This window comes from Gobio gobio, assembly GCF_949357685.1.
Source record: "Gobio gobio genome assembly, chromosome: 1".
Taxonomy (NCBI): Eukaryota; Metazoa; Chordata; class Actinopteri; order Cypriniformes; family Gobionidae; genus Gobio; species Gobio gobio.
Genome location: NC_137097.1, coordinates 50,023,853 through 50,041,587, shown reverse-complemented (window position 1 = coordinate 50,041,587; position 17,735 = coordinate 50,023,853). Strand labels below are relative to the sequence as shown.

The 17,735-nt window shown below is 36.2% G+C and overlaps 1 protein-coding gene across 6 annotated transcripts; it reads right to left on the bottom strand.

Moving 5' to 3' along the window:
• Positions 1-2,263: 2,263 nt before the first annotated feature.
• Positions 2,264-16,625, bottom strand: ift70 (intraflagellar transport 70). 6 transcript variants are annotated; one of them, XM_079825917.1, is made up of 20 exons: positions 16,428-16,625; positions 16,090-16,155; positions 15,734-15,943; positions 12,165-12,221; positions 11,644-11,779; positions 11,246-11,350; positions 11,041-11,169; positions 10,673-10,722; positions 6,668-6,820; positions 6,500-6,565; positions 6,155-6,208; positions 6,013-6,066; positions 5,791-5,867; positions 5,400-5,610; positions 4,834-4,881; positions 4,611-4,682; positions 4,381-4,484; positions 3,888-3,966; positions 3,256-3,385; positions 2,264-2,970 (listed from the first exon to the last, which is right to left on the bottom strand). In XM_079825917.1, exons 1-20 carry the CDS (start codon positions 16,479-16,481, stop codon positions 2,834-2,836), a joined length of 1,992 nt encoding a protein of 663 aa, XP_079682043.1. In that variant the 5' UTR covers positions 16,482-16,625; the 3' UTR covers positions 2,264-2,833. The 6 variants fall into 6 exon arrangements, with proteins under 6 accessions (XP_079682043.1, XP_079682041.1, XP_079682042.1 ...); XM_079825915.1 differs by having other exon boundaries at positions 6,001-6,066; positions 16,428-16,616; XM_079825916.1 differs by having other exon boundaries at positions 5,791-5,861; positions 6,001-6,066; positions 16,428-16,616.
• Positions 16,626-17,735: the final 1,110 nt, after the last annotated feature.

Sequence of the window (17,735 nt, the reverse complement as noted above, 5' to 3'; positions counted from 1 at the left end):
GGGCCATGCTTAATGAAATAATGGTCGCAGAACCCGATTTCCTTCTTTATCAGGCTTTAGATGAATTTGGTATGTATTCTTGGTAACATTTTACATTAATGTTCCCTTTGTAAAGGGTTCATAAAGGTGTTTTTTAATGACTAATAACTCATTTACAAATGCTTTATAAATAAGCAGTTATAACTGCATGAATAAAAAGGGTGACTTTAACGCAATACCTGACAAACAGTGAGCCACTTTTAACTCACGTTATAAATACTTAATAAATGTATTGGACCCACTTTATATTAGGTGGCCATAACTACTATGTACTAACATTTTAATTAATAATTTGATACAATGCACTTATTGTGTACATACATGTTTTTACATTGTACTTACATTTAAAAAAATACCTGCATGTAATTACATGTGTAATTAATTTCTGTAGTTACATTTGTAATTACACAGTTGACACTTCCCTTACACCCAATCCTACCCTTAAACTTACCCATACCACCACACATGTCCCTAACTTTACCCGTATCCCACCTCAATATCAGCGAAAGTGTTTTGCAATACAATACAATTTGAACACAGTAAGTACATTGTACTTATTTTTTGATGTAAGTACATAGTAGTTAAGGCCACCTAATATAAAGTGGGGCCAATGTATTTATTCACACTTATTTAAATAAAAACCAGATTCCTAATCTATTTCATGATGCAGCAAAAATAGACCATCATAGTGAGACTGGAGGGTGTTGTATTTGTGGTTTTCTCATATCTCAATGACTATCTTAAAATGTTACTTACCAAAAGTTCCCATGATATTCCACGAAAAGCTCATTATGCCTATCGACTTCTTGTTTATCAAAATGAAATTATCAAACGTTATTTTTAAGGGGAAAAAATGCAATAACTTGATGAGATTGATTGATTAATAATGAATATTTTAATTACAATATTAGTTACTTGTGAACCTTAGTGTTACCTTGTGAACCATTTATTAATGAGTTACAAACATTAAAGTGAACCTTAATGTACAGTGAACACCTGTGAATTATGTAACTCATTAATGAATGGTTCACATGTGTTTACATGAAGGTTCACTTTCATTATTTATGTTTGTAACTCATTAATAAATGGTTGACTTAAATAAGTGTGAATAAATGGAGATGGTGGTCCAGTGGGTTAAACCACTGAACTGATATGCAGAAGGTTGCTGGTTCAATCCCAGCAGTCACCACCAGTGTGTCCTTGAGCAAAGCACTTTACTCCACGTTGCTCCAGGGGGATTGTCCCTGTAATAAGTGCACTGTAAGTCACTTTGGATAAAAGCGTCTGCCAAATGCATAAATGTAAATGTAAATACATTTATTAAGCATTTAAAACATGCAACTTAAAAATGGCTCACTATTTGGCAGGTATTGCGTTAAAGTCACCCTTTTTATTAATGCAGTTCATTAAAGGGTTAGTTCACCCAAAAATGAAAATTCTGTCATTAATGACTTCCCCTCATGTCGTTGGACACCCGTCAGACCTCCGTTCATCTTCGGAACACAAATTAAGATATTTTAGTTGAAATCCGATGGCTCAGAAAGGCCTCCATTGGCACAATGCACTTTACACTCTCAAGGCCCATAAAAGGTACTAAAGACGTCGTTACAAAGTCCATCTCACTACAGTGCAGGTTCTACAATAATTTTATGAAGCGACGAGAATAGTTTTTGTGCGCAAAAAAAAACTAAATAACGACTTATATAGTGATGACCGATTTCAAAACAATGCATCATGAAGCTTCGAAGCGTTATGAATCAGCGAGTCGAATCATGATTCGGATCACTTGTCAGACCACCAAACTGCTGAAATCACGTGACTCTGGCGGTCCAAACCGCTGAATCGACTCACTGATTCATAACGCTTCGAAGCTTCATGATGCCGTGTTTTGAAATCGGTCATCACTGTATAAGTCGTTATTTTGTTTTTTTTTGCGCACAAAAACTATTCTCGTCACTTCATAAAGTTATTGTAGAACCACTGTAGTGAGATGGACTTCGTAACGACGTCTTTAGTACCTTTTATGGGTCTTGAGAGTGTAAAGTACATTGTGCCAATGGAGGCCTTTCTCAGCCATCGGACGACATGAGGGTAAGTAATTAATGACAGAATTTTCATTTTTGGGTGAACTAACCCATTAATGCTTATCAATGATTTGTAATGCATTTGTAAATGAGGTATTAGTCATTTAAAAACACCTTTATGAACCCTTTACAAAGGGAACATTAATGTAAAGTGTTACCGCATTCTTTCTTCTATGATCACTTCTCTGTGAATGTGTGGTAGATTTAATAATGTGTAGGTGAAAACAACATGATGCGAAGGGCAAATACCCAGGAAAACAGGTTTTGGTGATCAATTACAGGAAAATACCTTTAAATCACATAAACACAATGTATATTGCATCCACTATGATGCAGTTTTTATTCTGAGGAAAATAATAATCAAACTGTACAATCTTAATGCCTCCCTTGATAATGCATTGAGCATGAAAGGTTAAATAGAGGCATAGTTTTAACACGAACAGAGCTTAGTTTAAATGAATTTTTGTTTTTATTTTCTCTTTCATGTTTGGAGGGAGTGAACCCCTGTGGGCTTATTATTACAGAGAATGCATGCTTAAAAATGCATGTTTGACTTCAGTCCAGAAACAGCATGATCTCTCCAAAGCTGCTTAGAAAGTAGCCAAGTTGAGATTTCTTATTAGTCAAATCACCACCATCCATCCCTGCCAGTGAGAAAATTGTGGTCTTTGATGAATAATTACCCAATATATTGTTCTAATATAGACATATTACTCATTCCATCCTGTGACTTCATAGAAGAGAGCTTTTATCAGGCGTGATTCATATGTGACAGTGTTCTTGCCAATGTGTATGCGGTCCTCCTCCAGAGGCTGCTCTATGATGGCAGGCACATCTTTGCCGTACACTAGAGGGGAGGGTTAAAAAAAGTAATTAGTCCCATGGAGAATCTCAGGATTGAAAATTAATTAGCGTCTCAGCTTTCAAAAACCAGCATTTCATCCCCACTGAATTAAACAATCAAAACAACAGTGAACTCGTAATCACTGGATTAGATTTTGATACGTTCCGTATTACAGGAGGATTATAGATTTGCACTGACACAGTCCTGCTACAATTGAAACAGGATACAGCACATGTTTTAAAGGTACTATCTGTGGGATCAGACCATTTCTTTAGAGGAAATACTTACTTTCACAGTGCTCAAGGAACTGAATGCACTCTTGCACCACTGAATCCCTGAGCATGATCATGTGTTTGGCCATGTTTTCCAGTAGTGAGAGAAAACATCTCTTAGCATAGAACCACGTGTCTGTTCCAAGCTAAAAACACAGGACATCACTGTCAAGCCAAGCACAAAAAAACGATATAATATCACATGGAAATCACATCAGTAAAACCAGAGAACATTGGTTGAATTTGAGGCTAAAGACCTTGCCACTCGAGGAAATTCAACAAGTTTAGAAAGCATCCCTATGTTTTGAAACAGCAACCAAATTGAAATGTACATAATGGGTGACAGGAGACCAAAGGCAGATATGGAGGGGGGGAAAAGGAAGTGCAGTAGCAATCCACTGCTGTACATCTGCTACAGTGTCATGAGAGCGAGAATGCGGAGGTCCTTGAGTAACACTGTTTATGCAGCTGGATACAGTGAAGACCTCTTGCGTAGATATTTGTGAATACACAAAAATAGCATGTTGAGGATGGTAACTGAGCTAGACCGAGGGAATTACAGCAAGTAAGGAATATGAAAGTGTACGTGCTGTCTGAACACACTAAAAATGGCTTTTATTAAAAAACATTAAATGAAATATTGATTACCTTTTTGTTGTATGGCTCAAGACTCTTTATGACACGAGAAATACCAAAGTCATAGTTCCCTTTAGCACAGTACAAGGTCCTGTAAGAAATGTAATGTTTAAGTATTACAGATAATCATTCGAATATGCGTATTTGCTGCTCAAGAAACATTTCTTATTATTTGTATAAATGTTGTTAACTGCTTATTGTTTTTGTGGAAACCGTGATAGTTGTTTTCAGGATTATTTGATGAATAAAAAGTTCAATTTGAAATAGAAATCCTTTCTTTTTTGTATGAAGTATCCATTTCCTTAAAAAAAAAAAGATTTTACTTTCGAAGTGATAGCATAATTTACACAGGCTGCCCTCATTGTGTTATAATAATATTTCAGATGTATTATTTGTGTGATGTTTCAGAAAGCAAAGGTGAAGTGAAAACAATACCTGTTCATACTGTCTTAGATACAAAATGTTCTTATGGGTTGATTTAACACAATTATGTAAAAATACGTACCCAATTACAAGGTTTACAATACACAGATGAAATACTTTTTTGTCTGGCTCTTCATAAGAGATCTGCTCTTCTTCTTTCTCTATCTTCCTCATCAGTTCCTCTGCCTGTACACACACAGAGGCAGACCAGTTGGGTACAATAAAATACAAAAACACAAAAAATATGATGAAACAAGGCTGCTCCATTGACTGGTGTCAATATGTATATTTAAATAAGATTCAAATTTTTACCTCTTCATTTTGGCTGGTCATGATGTACGACACGCACAGGTTAGCAAGAACAATCGCACTAACGTTAAGGATCTACAGAACAAAATGTGACAATCAATTGCAAGGATTCTAATAACAGAAACACTTTTCTAAAAAAAAAGAAAAACAAAGAAAAAATAAACATCATGCCGCAAACTCCATGCAGTCACACAGCAAAGACTCCAAGAGTCACAGATCATTTTACCGAGGGTTTTGTTTTGCAGGGACACTCTTGAATGTTACACTGTTCCAGCTAGCAAGCAGAGGAGCAAAGAATATGTTTTCATTTGAGATGTATAGATTTGTTTTATAATTGTCTGTCAGGTACTTTGACATAGAAATGTGACCCACCAGCACAGGAAATCTTATACACAATAAATCCATGAATCATCAAAGATAAATCTCTTCAGATCCCTCTTGAGTTCAGTGTTATTATCTTAATTGAATGTGTTTTAAAAAATATCAGGATCCCACTGTTTATGCTAAATACTACTGGTTGACTGATTTAGGTTATTGTTTTTTAACGACCTATCCAGATATCTGCAGATATACATTTACGTAGTCACTGAAATATAATGTACACAATCTATTTCTAACTTGATTCTTACTAAACTATAATTTTGATTTTCTAAATTATTATGGTACTGCAGATTATGGTAAGTGCTACTATGGTAAGTGCAGAGTTTCTGAGGACTGACTCTGTTTTATTTCGTGAGTTATTGTTCTTACTTTCATCTAAAAGAAAAGCACATTCAGCAATATTATACTTACATTCTCATAATGCTTCTTAACGATGGGCTCATAGAAACCAATGGCTTCTTTATATTTGTTATCTTGCATGAAGAGCACATGAGCAACATTAAGTTTCCAAGTGTCATGCTCATTGCAGAACTCAAGTGACTTGTGGAAGATCTTTTCCACCATGCTATAGTTCTCACGGTTCCAGTAGATTTTGGCTTGTGCCATTAGCACAGGAATGTACCTTAAAAAAAAAGTTCAAGAAAAACACTGAAAAGCATTTATATATAGTGGCCATTTTACATGAATTTACATAAATGAAGTACAGAACAGAAATCTAAGAATGAAGCTTTAGTAATCTCTTCTTTCGCTTTGGATAAAAGCATCTATAAATGTACTAAATGTAAATTAATCTTAAGTTTACCTCTCAAGAACCTCGTCATAGTCTTGGACATATTTTTTTAAGGATTCGTCATCCCGATTGTGCCTTGCTTCCTGCACCTTATTGGAAAGAGATTTTAGTTTGTACATTTTAACTAGCCTTTTCAGTGTCAGAAACACTGATTTATGCAATATATCACACAAGCAGTCATAAATGCTGTGAATTCAAAAAGGCAAAATGCCAAGCTGTAACCTGTTTTGTAACCTTGCGTAGTTGCTCAGTCAGTTTTCCAGCAATTTCGTCAAATTTTCGGAAAGCCTACATCACATACAAAGTTAAATTCATTAAAAAAAAATGCTCACTAGGTGCTTGCCAACACAGAAAAAACATGCAAAAAATCACTTACTTCCTCAGGTGCTGTCTGACATGTGATCATGGCATCCAAGAACTCATAGAGGTACTATAAAGGAGAACAGAAAAATGAGCCCTATAGTCTATAAAGCGAGTTTGGGCTGATATGTCAATATGAATGAGGCAGCTCTGTAATTATCACCTGGTGTGTTATTACTTGCAAATGCCTTATGGCTAGAAGAATCAATATGGATGTTATTACTGGAATGACTATTTGGGCTAATAAAAAGTAGAGACTTGTTTCTACATGATTGCATTTTCTAATACTAAAATTGCTAGCTGTGCACATACTACAAAGCTGATGGGAAATAAAATTGCTACGAAATAATTTCTGCTTTACCGGTGTGAGAAACTTGTAAGTGAGATGAGCATTTTCAGCCAAGACATCTGCGGCGAGGTCAAAGTACTATAGGCAAAAAAAGCAAAGAAATCTCACTTCTTGAAAGAAAAAATATAATACAGTTTCACTGAACACTTTCCTAAACACTCACCGATGAAGTACACTCACCTCAAATTTACAGTAAAGCAACAATAAGTTCCCAAAAGTGACAGGAGGGAAGGGGTTTTGCTGAAGGAGAAAAGCAAGTTTCTCAAAACCCTCTGTGGGCTTGATGTCCATGTTCATTAGGGCCTGGTTGTGAAGAGTGACTGGGTCAAGCTCCTAAATGTAAAAAAAGAGATACTTACAATGGACATAATCATCATTTCTATGGTTGATAGACTTTAAATGACCAGAATATGGACCAACTTCCAAATGTATTTCTCACACATAAAAAGAGGGTAGTGAAATATGCTAAAGGATAACTGCTATTGACATAAATTTACTTTACACTGTCATATGTATTAATGGCAAACCATCACAGTGACATTCTGGTTCACTAGAGGGCAGCAAATGTTCGCTTGTGCATTTCTCCAAAAAAAAAAAAAAGATATGCAGAACTCCATCTCTGCATAAACTAAAGACTTCAGCATGAGGAATTATTTGCCTGTAAACAAACAGTGACATTGCACTGTATTATAGTTATTTCAACTTTTTCGTAATTAGTTAAATAAGACATTTTCTTTCTACATAGGATCTCTTTAAAGGAATTAGCATAACCCTGTGAATATTACTTTGTGGAATTCTTTTTCAAATCTGATGCATTCCTTGCGCTATTCCTAGCTACAGATGCAGTGTTTAAAAATACCTATCCTGCGGGAAGAAACAGTGTATTTAATGAGTGCTTATGTAAGATGGATCACTGTTTGGACTCATTAACTTTTAGGTGCCAGCACAAACTAGCACAAAAACATGTCCCTGCAGCCCACCATCATTCCAGCCAGCAGGTGTGGGCTTACCAGCTCTCACAATACAAACCCCTGTAGAAAAGGATTAAACCTGCACATGAATCACAAAAACAGCAAATTCCCAGTGCATAACTAGAAACAACCTTGTAAGTATTTGGGAAAATCAAACTTATATTGTGCTATTCAAGTAAAACTGACTCTTCTGAAATGGGCGACACATTGTCTGTCAATATAGGATAAAAGTTCTGCAAGTGTGCATGTGAATTGGCATGCCTATGACATTGATTCATAAGAAGCTATCCTGCAAGAGTGAGCACGCTCAGATCAAACAGCATAACTAATGAAGAAAATATTCTCTTGACAGGCATCTCATCTTATCCGGCAGCCTTTGTTTTCTGCATTGCTACAGAAACGAGAAGAGCTAAATCACCTGGAAATATACTGGAATAAAATAGCACTATAAATACATTAACAGGTGGTCAGATTACAATCGGACAGCACTTGAATACATATAAAGTCAAGTGTAAATCAGATTGTGAGGTGGTGGTATAAATGTCACGATGTGTAAATGTAAATGGATTTTGATTAAAACAATATCTAACGATCACGTTGATTAAGTCATATATAATGAGGTTGCGCTACAAATAATAACTATCCATCACTTTGATGGACTAGGTTGTACATTTTCTGTCATGCTCTATTTTTATCTTTTAAGATAAAAGTTTTTAAAGAGCTTTTGCAGCTTCTTCTCTTTTTATTCTGCTTGCAAAATATGAATAAGTCAACAGACACTGAGGTCTTGCAATCTGCTCGCCCAATTTAATGAACAATATCCCATGAATTATTTCACTCGACTACACTTAGAATCTCTCCCCAAATCTGCACACATCGCCCTCATGACCTGTTTTTGCGGGAACACTTTAAAATGTACTTTTCTCCTTTCTCTTCTGATCTAATCCCTAAAAGCATCCTTTACTTTTAAGAAGGACAGCATAATAGACCAGATACTTCATGAAAAAAAGCCATTACGGTTTAAAAAACTCTGTAAATGGCAAAAAAACATATGGTAAATGTATGGGTGGGCAATATACCGGTAGACATGATTAACCAGTAGAATTTTGTCAACCGGTAGAGATTTAGGACTATTGTCTCTATTGTGGTTACGGTCATGAAAGCTTATCGTTTGCATGTGTTTGTAAGCATCGCGGTTAAATAGGTGAAGAACAGATTTTAAACCATTGAAACACAATTAGCAGCGAAAGAGAATTAATTTCAGTATATCCGTGCACTTTCTGAGAGACTGTCTGATGAGTGCTTTTTGCCGCCTAATTGAGCTAGATTGGTTAAATGCACATAGATACCTATGTCTCAAAGTGACCATATCTTTGCAAGTAAACTTCATTTAGGTCTTAAGTGAATGTAAACGGTTTACAAAGTATATTGGATCCGTGCAGTCTGTCTTAAAGTGACAGCATCCAAATTTACCTGCTGTCTTTTTTATGCTAATCAAACAACAAAAAAGAGAGAAAATCTCTCACTGCTCTTGACTTTATAACTTTAATAAGAATAAATGTATATTTAATTTACACAGTAAAGACTATGCATTGTTTTTTATACATTTGATTACTTTATACATTGTATGTAGTAATTCTAGTGCTTGAAGTTTTTCAGGAAGGTCTATTTCATTTGTGTCTTTGTTCTACTGTAGTTTGTTTTCTTTGCTCTTTCTTTATCACTGTTTACTTATCTCTAGTAAGGTCCCGTGTCCACCAAACCGTTAGGCGCTCTGCTGAAAACACCTTGCTATGATCGCTTGAGAGCAGCACAGCATTTTTTTCAGTTGAGACTCTTTGATTGTTATGATACAGAATATCAGTGGAAGTTTTACTAGTATCTAATTTCAAAGAGTTTGTTTCTGTATTGATTCTGTGTAAAAAATGTCGATACAATATAATGTATCTGCTCTGGCTCTTGTTTTAAATGATTTTGTTCAGTTATTATGCTTGTTGTCATCTGTGGACATTGTACGAGCAGAATGTGGCGGTTGGTCGGTGTTGTATTAGTCCCCACCTCCAGTGTAATAGAACGGATGGGTAAAAAGTGACCGTGATGAGCGTTGCGTTTTACTCAAAGTTGAACATTCCTCAACTCTCGGCGCTCAGTGCTTGAGCGTGAAATAGACACTCACTCAGCGCCTCGTTATACACATTGCGTTCTAAAAAGGCGGCGCTCCCATTGAAAACAAATGAAAAAATACACCAGCCATGTGAAAAAATGCTTTGGTGGACACGGCCTAAGATTGAGAGTTTTTTCTTTGTTTAGTATTATTATTATTTTTTTATATGATATTGAAAATGGTGCTAAGAATTATGAAATTTTAATAGTATCAACATTTTTGATATCATAACCTTATTTAAAGCAAAAATAACTTTATCGTATGGAAGCTTGTTTTTGCCACAGAATAAATTTTTTTTAAAAGGTAATAGCGACTTTTTATCTCACAATTCTGACTTTTTTTCCTCAGAATTGCATGATATAAAGTCGCAATTGTGAGTTATAAAGTCCAAATTGCGTGATATAAAGTTGCAATTGCGAGTCGCAATTCTGACTTTATAACACGCAAATGCGAGTAATAGTCAGAATTCTGTCATATAAAGTCCGAATTGTGAGATATAAACATGCAATTGCAAGTTTCTTACAATTCTGCCTTTATAACTCGCAATTCCGACTTTATAACTCGCAATTGCGAGTTTATATCTCACAATTCTAACTTTATAACTCGCAATTACGAATTTATAACTCGCAATTGCGAGTTTATATCTCACAATTCTGACTTTATAACTCGAAATTGCGAGTTTATATCTCACAATTCTGAGAGAAAAAGGCAGAATTGAGAGATAAAAAGTTGCAACTATCTTTTAAAATGTTTTATTTTGTGCTGAAAACAAGCTTCCATAATATTGTGATTTATATTGTTAATTTATTGTAATTGTAAAATTACTTGTATTGCGATATAAGATTTTGGTCATATCACCCATCCCTAGGTAAATGCAATCTCTGATGCAATATGTAATTTCCGTTTTCCTAACAAATGGATATGAGCGAACAGACACATTTGAATGCAATTCTGCACAACAATATCCAGAAACTATCCAGATACAAAATGCATGTGAATGCCAAGTGTCAAGGGGGAAAAGTGTTACCAAAGAGGTGACATGTTTAGTACCTCTTCTGATCTGGGGGGCATGTCAGTAAGTGCTTCTTGTGCTGCAGCATCTGCAAAAAAGGTTTAGAGATAAGAGGCCAGTATCACTGGATTACATTCACTGAAGTTCAATAGTAGTAATTGCTACAGTAAGCAGTCAAAACAGAGCATCACCCCATGCTAAATTTTGCACAAAGCCACTGAGCAAAGTACTTCTGCAGACCTGCATGCTCAATGCAAACGCCACTAGGAATCCTGGGAGGCCATAGATTCTTCTAATGGATTTGCGGTTTATTATATGCTCTGAATAAATAGAGTGCACATCAAAAAGTATATGATAGGAAGGCGTCTAAGTGAAACATCAGGTTGGATGGTTCATCTATACTTACAGTTCTTCAGCTGGTATTCAATAGCTGCTTTCAGATTAAAGGCTTCAATCAAAGCGGTTTCGTGCAGGACGAGGGTGTTGCCGACACTTCTTACATCAATGCCTTCTGTTGTCATTCCAATGCTGAGTTCTATAGACATGAGAATACTTCACTGAAATTAACAGTATAACATCACACATCTTAAAAGATTTTCTGTTACAAATACCTGGATGCTCTCTGATTCCACGTTCAATAATTTCCGCAATATATTTGAGAGCTGAAGCGTACTGCTTTAAACTGTAGTAACAGAGCGCTATATTGTATGCCAGATCTGTAACAGAAAAAAAACAATCAGACATTAAAACACAGCTAGCTTTAGAAAACATCACAGTGTGTCAAAAGGTCTCCATACCACATTCATTTCCATAAAAATCAAAATTACTACCTTTACGCAGTGTGGTCAACCAGTCAATGCTATGTTTTGTTACTCTTGGCAAAACAATTACTGGGAGAGACCAGTTTGTGTGTTTGTCTGTTTTGTCTATTAAGCTCCAGTATGTAGACACCACAAACACACACAGTTATAATTCAACGGAAACCAGTGCTAAAGAAGCTCATGCTCACCTGGCTGGTAGCCCAGTACATTCATGGAGGACATAAACTTTTTGCAAGCCTCTTCATACTCGCCCTCCTTATAAAGCAAACACCCGAGATCCACATCGTAGTCTGGATCCTCCTGAGGCAACTGCTCAACCAAAGACTGGAGAAGAAAAACCAAATATTCCAACAAAATAAACAGTCGTTCATGTGGTCAGACGGTGATTCATTTTCCACATGTGCCATACCTCAGAGTTCTTACTTGATATTTTATGTATACTGTGGTCTCAAAAAGAATTCGGACACTTAAAGGGATAGTTCCCTTTTTTTTTTAAATAATAAAAAATATCTGTCATCATTTATTCGCCTTCATGCCTTTCCAAGCCTGTATGAATTTGTTTCTTCTTTTCAAAAAAATGTAAAAAATCAAGACATTTTTAAGACATTTTCAAGAACTGCCCTTAGAAACATAAAAAATTTCAATGAAAGAAATAAAGGTTTTGGAATGGCATGAGACTGAAACATGATGGAAGAAAGAAAGATGTTACCTTTGCTCCCGAAAAATCTTCCTCTCCATATTTAATGGCAGCTTGCAGTTTGATCATCTGTTTGGAAATAGGTTGAATAAAGACATTTTTTTTTTACATATAAGGGATAAAATGTGACATGTTAGGATCTTCACATTAAACAGTAAAGAACTGTTCTTTTATCTGACGCTACTGTATAAAAGTTTAGGGTCTGTAAGATCATTCTAAACATGGACAAAGTTTCAAAAAAAAAAAGTTGGACTTTGATGGAGTATTTCTGTGCCAAAAATACTCCTTCCGGTTTCTCACAAGTTTCGGCAAGTTTTTTTCGAGTATGGGTCTATCTGATGTCAGATAGTGCAGAATGTCCTTGTACGGGCCGTACAGGCTCTTCTCCCGGAAGGGCGCGTGCGCGACTAGAGCGAGAGAGCAAACGCTTTAGGGAAGCCGGCTGTGCTGCAGTCACAGGACTTCACGAAATCAACAATGTCACCAAAGAATTGTGTTTTTGGTTGTCAGGGCAAGACAACCCTGCACAGCTTCCCAAAGAACCCAGCGTTAATGGGACAGTGGATTAGTGTTGTTTTCGTCAACGAAAAGTATGACTAAATATCGTCGTCAACGAACCTTTATAACGTGACGAAAACGAGACGAGACGCAACGTAAATGCTGGTCATGTGACGATGACGAATAAAAACGAGACTAAATGTGGTTCACAAAATAAAAACTATGCTAAAATGTCTCTTCATTTTCGTTGACGAAAATGAGACGAGACGAAAAGTCGCGTTTTTATTATTATTTTGCAGTATTTTTGTGCGTCTCATTCAGGGGCTGCATCAGGGCGCACTGCTCAGACGCAGCCGACATCACTCTCTTCAAGCCCCACTCGCGCGGCGTTTTAGAAGATTTAGCTCCGGTCAGTGAACGAGACCGATGGGCGGGCAATCGGGGTTCGTAAGCACTATTCGGACGGTAATTATTTGTCCAGCGGTTGTAAGGTGTCTTTATCATTTACAGGGGCTAGTCAGTGATTTTATTGTCGTCTTAATCCAGAATATCAGTGTTTTTCTCCCACCACCCGTGTAAAAATCTCCGGCCGAATGACCTAAATTACTGTTTGACAAACACCAAGGTCGTGTGGTGCCTTCTGAATCCACATGTCTGAGTTTTCAATAATATATAACTTCAGAATTCACGGTTTATATCCTTTTAGGCCACTGCAGAGCACCGTGCGGCTGTGCTTCGCTGTTATTTGGATGCATTTGAAAGATATAGACTTGTATTACTGAAATGCTGACAAGTATTTACAAGAGCAAGATATTTCATCACCGCTCAAAAAAAGAAAGAAAAGCACGTAAACATTTGAAATGGGCCGTTATAACGGCAGCAATTAGATATGTTAAAATAACCGCAGCATTATGATTACCTCATAAGCGAATAAGAGGCTGTATTCACTTATTTCCGCTCATTTCCATGTGGAATAAAATTACATCCTTTATTTTGAGATAAAATACAAGACAGAAAAACATTTAAACTATAATGTGGGTCTAATTTTAAACAGATTTAAAGAATGAAATAATAATTTGGATATTATTTTCCTATTATTAAATTAAATTAAATATGCATTTATTCTTATTAAGACATTTGGAAAAACTTTTATTACATTGAAGTGGAAAATAAAACGGGTGTTGTGGAAAAAGATGGGGAGAAATGTGGCCACAAAAATCACAGGAAAAAACACCACGAACCTTAAGAGACATCTCAATGTTTTTATTTATTTTATTCAAATGTATGTGTGTGTACTTCTAACATGTTTAGTTGGTAAAATAAATATGTTGTAACTTCAAATCAGAGCGTCTTCCGTGTCTGGAATGGATGTATTCTTGAGTCTATAAGGTAACAATAATATAATAAGATAACATGGTTTGAAATGGGTTTGGCTAAAAGAAGATTTTGGTTTTGTCTATAAGATGTACTTATACTATATTGACTGGGTTAAATAGAATTGCATTACTAAAAAGAGACTAAAATACAATTTTCATTGACTAAAACTTGACTAAAATGTCATCAGTTATCGTCGACTAAAACTAGACGAAAATAGCCATAGATAATTCTGACTAAAATAAGACTAAAATGCTCAGACTTTTAGTCGACTAAAACTTGACTAGACTAAAATAGTATGACTATGACTAAAACTAATAAAAACTAAAATGACAGCTTGACACAAAGACTAGACTAAAACTAAAATTAAAACAGGCCGCCAAAAACAACACTACAGTGGATGGAGTTTGTTTTTCCGGAGCAGCAACGGAGTTGTGCAAGTGTTTTTGTTTATTCCCTGAATTTCGGCGACGATGGTGTATAAACAAGGCCCGGTTCAACTCCAGATTTGTAGCTCGTCTAATGCTGAAAGATGGAGCAATCCCAGCGATTAAGGTTCATGGTTGTATGTTGGGTGCAGGCGGTGAGTAAAACTGCTTCAAATGTCTTTGTGTTGTTTGCTATCGACTCGTTCATTCAAATGTGCAACTATTCCATTGTTTTTCTATGTGAACACACACTAGTCTGACGTGCAAAGCCCTTGCTACTGCTAACATTAAATCGTATACAGTCCATAAACCAAATGATGTCCTCATAAACCATGAGTAAACACACACAGAAATGTTGTAAAACTTGCGCATGACAAGCCGCTAAGCAAGTATATAAGTTACAGTTACATAGCCTACCATTGAGACATCCTGTTGTAGTCGTCATTGTTGCTTCTCCGGTTCAATTTCTGGATCATATATGTATGGCTAAATCTGATTGATCTCAATGGTTTATTTAGGATAATATTTTTTTTCTCCACGTTTAAGGATGTCAGAGCTTTCAGACGCTCTCAACGCAATAGCTCCGCCCACACAATACGCCTCCAGCCGCTCGTTTTTTTTTTTTCGGAAAGACTCCGTACAGCCTATCTTTCTTTTATAAATATAATAAAACTAAAGACTTTTCGGAGATATGAAGGATGCAATACTACTCTATAGGTACTCAAGATTGACATGAGATTGAATGAAACTGAGTGTTTCTCACATTATCACAGTTTAATCACTATAGTTTAGAAAATAGTAATAAAATATGACAAGAACTCAGAGTTAAACTGTGTAAGAACAAATTAATCTAGATAATGTCAGATAACTTCAGCTGTCAAATGTATGTACACAATTAGATAATATCAATGTAGGTAAACCAATTACCAAGCAATGCTTAATTTTGTTCAGTCTGTGGTGTAAAAGGCCACATTATTAATTAAAGAAAAAACACTTAAGCAAAACATGGTCAGGTCAAAGTGGCTGAATAATTTTGGCCCCAAATTTGTATACATTTTACTGGTAGTCCACTGTATGAAGACTTTTTGGTTATAAAATGTCACAGTTTACTTTATTTTGCTATCCTCACTTACATAAATGAACTATAGTGTCCTGCATCCACTATTAAAAAATTATATTTGGTGTCTCAATAATTTTTTGGTTTGGCTGTATATAAATATATAAACTGCAAAATAGTTTTAAGATTCTTTGCAGATGTGACAAATTAATATGTATGTCCACCTTAGTATGACTAGTTGTGCTGTCCAAGAGAAAAGTAGTCTTCATGGCCTCTGGGAATGCACACGCTCCATATAGTGACTGAGCGTAGTAAAGTTTGTAGTCTTCGACCTCTGGGTGAAGCTGTGTCAGCTGTTCATAACACTCTGCTGCATTAGTGAAGTCCTGCATGTGATAGTAGCAGTAGCCTAGGAGAGACAGAGCAGCCCTGGACTGGACATAAACAGAGAGAAATTGGCAGATAAAATATTAATATATAAGGGGGAAGAAAAATAATAATGATATAACCTTTAACCTATAGGGCGATTACTCATTGGTTCAATGTAAAGAATGAGTCAAGTTTGACTCCTGTAACTTACTTTAGAATGTTTCTGATGTTCTTTGCTGAGAATATGAATTGCGTCTCCATATCGACCTTCTTTGATCTTATGAAGAAAGAAATAATGATAAGTAAAAAGCCAATCATTTCGATAAAACGACAATCGTTTCGCTAAATGAACGTATAATGCAGCCTTCACGTGCTATCGGAAATTTGATCATTCCGACTTCTGAAGTGATGTGAGGGCGTTCATGTGCAATTTTTTACCAAGGAAACTCGTATTTACAATAATTCCGAGAGCACGTGAAGGCAGCCTAACAGCATAAGATAACAGTGGTAACTAAGCTAGCCTGTTAGCTTGTGCAGCTAATAACTCACCATTTTGTACACAGTGGCCGTGTATTCGCCGTCTTTAATCGTTGTTAGCGGCATTATCGAACACACGTGCTACATGTATCTTTATCTCATAAACAAAAACGTCAACATTACTAAAGTTAAAGATGCACCCTTCTGTGTTTTCAGGGACACGACGCAAGTCCTGTCGCTTAGCAACCGTCCCAAAAACGGATGTGACATATGCTGCCTTCACGTGCTATCGGACATTTCCTAATTCCCACTTTAGAAGTCGTGATTACGAGCTTGTTGCATTCAAGTGCTTTGTTGTCGGAGTGAACAGGAATCATGGTTATTCTTGCCTATTTATTGGGAAAATCTTATTAAAACCAACATCATATGTAGTCTGTCTCCCATGCACCGACAACTATATAAACATTCCAGATAGTCCGCTTTCTGCTGATTCTGTAATTTCAGTCAAATGCAGGCTATTTTCGCTGAGTACCAAACATACAACACGCTTCATATGATTATTCTTACATGTAAATATGTACTACATTAATGTCAAGACAAGACGACCTAAAAAAAAACAATAAAACCACACCTGCCACAGTTCTCCCCGCCACGTTTAAAGCTTATGACACGCCCATCTCGGGAGTTGGGGTATCAAAATTATTTCCGAACTTCCCAGTGGTAAACACGACATCAGAGGGCGTTCATGTGCAATTTTTACCTAGGAAACTCGTATTTACGATAATTCCGATAGCACGTGAAGGCAGCAATAGTCTCAATCAGCTCCCTAGTTCGGTAGTCAGCACTGATCAGGGAGTCGGCCACATTCATGTCACGATATACAGATTCACGACCTAGGAAGGTAGGGAGCTGATTGAGACATACCCATAATCATTAAATAATTACTCCAGTCAGTGGGTTTCTGTCGGTCTCCGCAGAGGCTGAAATACATACTGTAGCCTACCCTCTTAAAAGTATGTATTTTTGTCATAAAATACAGCATTTGAATATGCTGTGAATTTATACAAAGTTATACAAAAACAAAACTTCTCAAATTTCAGACAGACTATTCAAATGAAAGAGGCTCCCTTTATAAATCTCTTTAATATACTAAAACACAACGTGTAAGACAAAACAGCTACAAACAAACATAAATAGAGAAAGAAAAGTGCAATACAATATTTATTTTTATTATTTCACTTGGTTCATGGCAATGACAGAACATACTTCCAACAAACAAATCCTTACAGAATTCTTTGGACCTCCAGAAAGAGTTGGTTTTGACATTCAAACCTATAGAGGCTTGCTCATACAAGCCAGTGTTTGGAAAAGATGTGTGAT

Bases quoted from the DNA above. Each gene is read 5' to 3' on its own strand.
- ift70 (XM_079825915.1), bottom strand. From the start codon at position 16,481: ATGCCGCTAACAACGATTAAAGACGGCGAATACACGGCCACTGTGTAC. The intron at 15,944-16,089 runs GTAAGTTACAGG...GTTTATGTCCAG, and splicing joins AACATCAGAAACATTCTAAA to TCCAGGGCTGCTCTGTCTCT. The intron at 4,485-4,610 runs GTAAAAATTTGA...GTGTGTGTACAG, and splicing joins TGACCAGCCAAAATGAAGAG to GCAGAGGAACTGATGAGGAA.